The 8,106-nt window shown below is 43.3% G+C and overlaps 1 protein-coding gene across 1 annotated transcript; it reads left to right on the top strand.

Annotated features, from left to right (window-relative positions):
* Window positions 1–1,806: 1,806 nt before the first annotated feature.
* Window positions 1,807–5,969, top strand: LOC118507373 (signal transducer and transcription activator-like). The gene has a single exon (XM_036045815.1). It carries the CDS (start codon window positions 2,854–2,856, stop codon window positions 5,083–5,085), a length of 2,232 nt encoding a protein of 743 aa, XP_035901708.1. The 5' UTR covers window positions 1,807–2,853; the 3' UTR covers window positions 5,086–5,969.
* Window positions 5,970–8,106: the final 2,137 nt, after the last annotated feature.

Below are 8,106 nucleotides of genomic sequence, written 5' to 3'. Positions count from 1 at the left end.
ATCGTGTTCCAAAATCGTCGGGGACAAGTTCGTTTCTTGTATCCCCCATATTGTGGTGTTTTTATTTCTTATTTACGATAAAATGACGCTGTGCAAGCTACGGCACCTGGTGTACGTTTCAATCGATAAAACACAATGCAATTTGCCCTTAATCTATGCATCGCCAAACCATTTCCTCAATCCTGCAATGGTTTGTGATGAGTTTGATGCTATTATGTGGCAATATTTCGACCAAAGTTGTCCAGCTCGGCCGGTTTTAATTGCATTTTGCCTTGCTTTTCTCTTGCAATTGCGACTCTACCCCCCGTCTTCCCCGCTTTCCACCTCCCTCCATTGCTGTCCACTCTCGCACAGCGCACATTCCCGTGTGCGGTAAAGCACTGCGTAGATGAGGTACCGGAAACGAAGTTTTGAGATTGTTTCGTTCCGAGAGATGAATTTGCATTCAGGCATCCAGTGCATGGCACATGCGAGAGGTGTACTGCTGGTGCGTTGATGCACGTAAACTTTTCTAGCAATGTTCAGTTATCCCGTACAAAAGGGCTCATGTTGTCTGCATACCAGTCGCATAGAAAGTTTGGGATGAGCTGATATGCAAAGGGGAAATCGGATACAGCAACGACAGATGACGGCCAGCAGTCGAGTTGGACTTTGGCGATAAATGGACATGCCCTGAATAAGTAATGGCACAGAGCATGCGATTCGGTACTCTTATTTCATCCAGCCAGGATAGCAAATGGGAATTTGGTCATGGTCGTAGCTAGAGTCGTGTCGTTGTATGATTAAGCTGGATGAATACGACTTAAAACGAAGCTTAATCTTAGCAGTTTTGCTAAACAAAATAGAACACGCAAGAGCGGCACAAACCACAGTTTTATAGCTTATGCAAAGTGGAAAATTTCGAAATTTGTTATAAGCAAATACGGAACAGCCAATCCTTGCTGCTGCCGGGAGCGGGCTCATGCCATTTAGATTGGGATTTGTTCTCGGGCCGCTAGTGTGAAGGAGCACTACCACTAAAACCAGTAGAGAAAAAATGCTGAACTAATGAACTAGCTCTAAGTTTAATGCTAACAACCTACACACTTTATTACCATCCCTTATCAACAGGGGAGGTTTTTGAAATGTTTTAGAATGAAAGCATGCTTGGACTTCAACGCTTTCTACCAGTTTAAATACACTCGGGCGTCATACATTGCCCACGAATATATGCCCAGATTATACAACTTTCCTGATCTAAATTGAAATGGGCAAAAGCAACTTGACCGTACGGATAAATTGACATTCTGAATGTTCATCTATCCGTACTAAGATAATGCGATGCAACAGATCGTGAATGCTGAAGCGTGAGCGTAACTTTTGGCGCTTACACAAACGAACCCGTGACTGTCGATATTGTGGAACCCACAAGGGAATATCTCAGCACGGGCAGCACCTAACAGCGCCATAGCGCCGCCTCGCTATGTTGCCAGGCGTTTAAAATACACCCGAGAATGGTGGAATGGACCAAAAAGAAAAACCCGCAATGCAAATAAAAGCAACATACTGCATCAATTGCTATAAATGCAGCAAATTTTCTGATCTTTTGGCTTTTCGAACGGAACCAATGATCGCCCTATTTGGTAATGATATTGAGTATTTTGCCAGGATGGTCAACTTTGGTGTTGGCAGGGCAACTCCCTTGGATAGTGCAGACTTATTATGAAAAGCAATACTTTGGTGCACTTCATGAATACGACTTTCAAGGACATACAAATAATCCATGAAACTGAGACATAGTTTCGAATTGATCATTGATGGGGAAAAACACTTTTAATTTGCACAAAATGGAAAAAAAAACTTACCCGGCTCAAGTTCAGGTCACCATCGTTCGGGGAAGAAACTACCGGCAAATGTGAATTGTGTGTCATTCGCCATATTTGTGACACAGGTTGTTAAGCATGCGCGTAATCGTTAAAGAATGTTTCAGGCAGCATCACCACCACATTTTATACCAATTCTAGCTTGCAATTTATGCAACAAGGACACATAAAACATATTTTTTGATCTCGGCTTCGGTACCTCCTGCACAGCACTCCACACACAAACACTCCTCTACACAGTCACATTGGCACTTGTCAAATGATGACTGCCTTTTTCAGAGCATCTGCAATCGAAGCTGGCACTTGATGACACATCTTGCTTGTACTAACTTTGGCACTATTGCATGCAGGCAATTTTTTAATAGCCGAAGAAAGACATTTTGGGTATGTTTTGTACGTTTATACGCCTGCCATTCCCTTTATTTTAAATTTATTTCAACGAATTCTATTGCCAATTTGCTCCCTTAATTCCGTTTTGAGATGATTGCAAAAAAAAAAAAAAATATCTTTTCGTGTGCCCATACAGACTCTATTTCTCTCAATATGTTGTCAGTTTTGCAACCTCAGTCCTGCTATGTGTAGCCGCGACCTAACGTTTCAGTTTGCTTTCAAATTTGTGGGGATGACCATTTCCAAAATGGCTGCTAGTGTTTTCCCCGCTGCATCGAAAAACTAAAGATGGACTTTCTTTTCGTGTTTGTGGCAAGCATTGCAAGCGTTGAGTCGAACATCATTTCACGCGGTTTATGTGCATCAAGAACGTGAAGCATAGTGCGCATATCATGCACTGATCGGACAATATTTATGCGCTGCATACTGATGCGCTAAAAAGGACCTTTTCTGATTTGTATTTTTCCATCGCGTGGTTTCCGGTGCGAATCGTTCAATCGGGGTGCGTGGTGATAGTTGCAGTTTTGGCCTTCCCATCAAATACTTGCACTTGGAGTAAATCACTTCAAAGGAGCGAAACTGGCCACGTTAAGCAGCAGAGATGGCTTTGCAGTCATCGACCTGGCTGGGTCAGCTTCCCCAACCCACGCTGGAACCATTTCGTTTGCTGTATGGTAACAATATACCGGAGGACGTGCGCAATCATATAGCAAATTGGATCCAGGCTCAGTTTATCAATGCACCGGCTTTCTACGACGATCAGAATGCTATTGATGATATGTATGAAGAAGCGGCCAAATTTCTCAACAAGCTCATAGACAAGCTGAGGTGCACGGGTGCGCTCTATGCAAACGATATCAAGCACGAATTGGACGGGACGGCCTGCATCCTACTACAGCTGTTTTCGCGCGACCCGATCGCACTCTACCAGGAGCTGATCAACTGTTTGCAGCAGCACCCGTACTATTGCATCAATCTGGACGCGATCGAGAGGACCGAGGTGTGGCGAGAATTCCAGGAGCTGAAGGTGATGGTGCATGGCAATGAAAACGATAAAGGTAGCTTGATAATGGTGCACGGCTACTTGGCGCATGCGATAAGTGAGGTTCAGAATGTACAGGCAACGATCAATACGGCAAAGCAGCCGGAGGAACGGATGCTCGCCCAATTCCAGCTCGTCCGGTATCAGGCAGTGGCGAATGATCGTTTACAGAAATTTTCCGAGATGCAATTTGCTGTGGCAAGCGGATTTCGGACGGCGATAGACAAGACGGGCAAGCTGCAGGACAAGGTCCTGAAAAAGTATCTCGCGCAGTGGAAAATAAATCAGCGGCTCGCTGCTATCGGTGCGTATGCCAAGCTGGAGAGCGATCTGGACACCATACAGTTGTGGTGCGAAAGTCTAATGGAGATTATCCTGAGAACGAAAGAGCAGATTATGCAGACGATGCAGTTAAAGTCGGAAGGGTACGTCAACCTATCTGCGGATCCGGTGCTGACGCTAGCCATGAAGGATGTGACGAATCTGCTAGAAACGCTCATCTACAATTCGTTCGTGGTGGAACAACAACCGCCCCAAATTCTTCGTATGCATAACCGGTTTTCCGCATCCGTGCGGCTGCTCGTCGGTACGACGCTATGCGACCAGGTGAATCCTCCGCTAGTGAGTGTGTCCATCATAAGCGAAGCCCAAGCACGGGCAGTGCATCGTATGAAGGGAGCCGCTACTACATCCGCTGTCGGCGTCATTCTGAACAACGTCGGCCAAATGCAGTACAACACGCAAACTAAGCAGTTTTCGGCGGTGTTAGGCAAACTGTGCATGAAAAAGATTACGCGCATGTTCGGAAAGCAGAACCATAACTGCGTGCTGGATGAAAAGCTTGCTTTGCTGTTTCAGGCAACGATTGCTACAGTACGTAAAGATCTCGTTCTTCCGATACGGACCGTATCGTGGCCGGTCGTTGGTATCGTCCATGTGTCCCAGGATCAGAAATCATGCGCAACAATCATTTGGGAAAATGTTTTCGCCAAAATTAGCCACACCACGTTCGACGTGCCAAAGCTGGTGCTGTGGAACTGGCTAGCCGACGTACTGAGCATGAGGTTCAGTGGCTCCAGAGATCACCCACTGTCGGCGGATCACATACACTTTCTGTGCGAGAAAGCGCTCGGAACAGAAGTACCGTTCCCGATACCGAACGGCCTCACCATAACCTGGTCCCAGTTCTGTAAGGACAATTTGCCCGATTGTAGCAGCAGCTTTTGGGGATGGTTTTACCAGGTGATGAAGTTGACACGTGACCATTTTCTGGAGCAGTGGATTCAGGGCAGGATCTTCGGTTTTATACGCAAGAGCAAGGCGGAACAGTATCTGGCCAGTTGTAAGCCGGGCACATTCTTGCTGCGTTTTTCCGACACGGTACTGGGAGGCATCACCATCGGCTTTGTGCACGAAAACAGTGTCGGGCAGCTCGAGATACTGCACATCGAACCGTTTACGGCAAGGGACCTGTCCATCCGGTCGCTAGCTGATCGCATACTCGACTTCGATGTGCTCACCCATCTGTACCCGTGCACTCCGAAGCACGAAGCGTTTCAACGACGCAATGCAGAACGAGCCCGATCGACGAACTATATCGCGACGGAGCTGCGCGCCATACTGATCTTCCCTCCCGTCGATATGACAACCGATGAATCGTGCGACACCAGTCAGGGACAGTCGGTCAAGAGTGAGTACACCTTTTCCAATATTGACTCCATGTCGTTTTTTGATCTCGATACCACTGAGTTGTTAACAGTTGATGACAGTTTTAAGGATGAACACGTTTAAATGTTTTTTTTTTCTTTTGAAACATTTTTCCGGATGTCGATTCAGTTGCTTTTATAAATCTGAGGTCACGTTCTTAGATATTTGGCGGAGCTTACGATGATGAAAAGTTCTTGAATAGATGAGTGTGCAGCAAATATTAGGTATCAGGCCAACGTGTGCCATGCAGTTCTATTTTTTAGGGGTATATTTTCATTCTGTCATGATATTTTTATTTCTTTTATGATCTCATTGTGCTTTTATCATTATGTGTATTATGATCATGCTTAAAACGATGATTTAAAACAAAGATGACCGCCGTTATCAACTGGGAAGGTAATGGCTACATTGCTCCACAGACATTCAGTTCTCTAGAAATGAAGATCCTGATCGCGATTCATAAAAAAGACAAACGATGTTAAAACATTATTGAGAAAGTTGTCAGTTAATGATTTTAAATTGTGCTTGCAACTTACTTACTTGCAACTTGCATACTTTCAACAGTTTGACCTAAAACTCAAAAAAAAAGTAGAGGAAAAAAATGCCAAAATGCCTACAATTATTACGCAAGCAGAAATTTACTTAGTGAGAAACAAATGTTTGAGGAGCTATTGTGCAAGTGTTATCCCTCTAAAAACTTTGTAATTGATTTATTCATGCTTCACTGAACATAATTACGTCAGCTTGCAGAAAAATACCGGCAAAATTGTTTCGTTGCGTTTTAAGCGTTCTAATATGATGCGCCATGTGTGACATAGTGTTACCAGTATCTGAACTTAAACTTTATCATTACTTTTGTGCGAAAACTTAAACCATGGCAAGAAGTGCTTAAAGCAATAAAAAAAATGCGGATACAGCTATCTAAAGTTTGTGATGAATTGTTAGGATTGATGAGCAAATAAAACTGTGTTTATTGATGCTGTAACTTATAATCTCTTGTTGTTATGCAGTTTGCAAAGGATTCTTCTTTTGGGGTTTTGTTTTGTTTTGTATGTTAAATTTGTGGAATTTGTGTGATTATTGCAATTGACATGTTCTGTTTGTTGGAGTGTTAATTCCTACTTTAAGCGGAAGCAGAACTAAAACTATTAAGCATATTGCATACGCTTGCGATTTATCGTAAAGATCCACAATTATTATATCACAAACATATGACACAGAAGATTATGAACAAAAAAGTGGTTCGCTTTCGGCGCGATGGTGCTGTAAGAATGTGGTTTGAAGTATGATTATTTGATGAGCTTGTTGTTGGGTTGTTGCCACAGCCAGTCAGTGATGTGCGTACGCGACAAGTGCTCGAATAAATCTCAGCAAAAACAACCAAACCGCCGCACACAACATAACGCTGCACATCACAGCTCCTCAGCAAGAGGAACGTCCCACTATGTTTGCTTGCTCATCGTGGGCTCTAATGTATGTAGCGCGCTCCCGAGAGTTTAATCCTTTCGAATGTTAAATACGGTGCATCGAAGTGAAAGTGGCAGCCTGCAACTTTGTCACCATGTCGTTTGAATCTATGGCATCATTCGAACTGTGGTTCCAGCACTACGGAGGAACGGGTGAACGGAGGAGCCGCTAAGAATATTATTTTTGGTGTTTTATTTTTTCATTTGGGGGTTGCCATTAAACTTCTCACCATAGTTCTCGGCTTTGTAATGGGCTTGGCAGCAGAAAGCTTTTACCGACTCCGAAACTGAACCGGTGAGCGAGAGGAACTCTTTGGAAAATAGTTTTGAAATGATAACATTCGCATTTAGCAGAATTTTATTATTGCGTAGAACATGCCGATTTGATGAGGTTACGACTGGAAGAGTTAGCTAAAGAATTGCAATGTATTATGTTTATGCTTTGTTAATTTCGATGATGATCAGAAGAAATATTTAGCCTACACTTTCCCTGGGATTCGAACTGCAGCTCGATTTGAGCTGCCCGACTGATAAATCTCTGGGTCACAAGTCACAAGACCGACCGAATCCTTGCAGAGCCAAATCTGAAGATGTCCTACTAACCATTCTAGATTATAGGTTTACCTGCAAGATGTTTTTATCATGACGTTATCAAAGATTGATGAGCAATATTTAGTAGCTATGCTCCATATTGCCAACAAATCGTTTTCTGTCCTCCCTCTCGATTGCATGCATTCCCCAGAGATGAATGTCCCATTGTCAGTGAGTAAATTAAAATGCATATTCAAACAATAATATTTGCAATTACCAAACCAAAACCAAACACCGGCAATCAAGTGTTTCGCTCTCTCTCTCTCTCTCTCTCTCTCTCTCTCTCTCTCTCTCCCTCTCTCTGTCTTGATAAACCATCTAAAGATGCTGGGGGAATCAGGTCGTCCATCTGCATAAAATCATATCGCCACAAAAAACTAATTAGCAGTGAATAGAATATGTTTTATGTCTAGGGTTTCCTGCTGGTTTGAAGGTAAAAACGTGAAATACGGCGCCCGCAGCATTAAGAGTTAGCACCGAGACGTCCAACAGAACCGGACATTTATTGTTTTGTCAAGGCAAACAGCAAAAAAGCAGAAAATTACTAGGCGATTTTTTTGTACATGTTATGGTACGACCTGACAGAATTGCTAGGCATAATTCTTGTAGTTTTTGCTAAATGATAAAAAGATAACATTATGCAAATGTGTTCGGAGCTATCGATCTATGGAAGTGGAAGCTGTAGCATCATAAGTAAACAATAGGCATTAATCAGGCGAATGTTCACATTGGATTTGAATTATTCGTTGTGGGTAATGTTAATTGAAGCATTTATAGTAATTTTTATAAGAATTATTACTTGTTTTTGACAATACGGCATCGGACCGTAATAGTTAATAAATAAAATATTACTTGTTATTCTATTTCAGTTTGGATTCGATTATTCTATTTGAGGCGGTCTGTGACAGAGGCGACAGCGGCGCCTGCCTTCAAACGGCAGGGCCGGGGTTCAAATCTCATCCAGACCTCCTCCCCCCGTACGTAAGGCTGACTACTTTGCTACGGGTCGAATCAAGTCACAGAAAGCCAGTAATGGCAGGCCGAGACC

This window comes from Anopheles stephensi, chromosome 2, assembly GCF_013141755.1.
Source record: "Anopheles stephensi strain Indian chromosome 2, UCI_ANSTEP_V1.0, whole genome shotgun sequence".
Lineage (NCBI taxonomy): Eukaryota > Metazoa > Arthropoda > Insecta > Diptera > Culicidae > Anopheles > Anopheles stephensi.
This window is presented reverse-complemented; position numbering and strand designations above follow the sequence as displayed.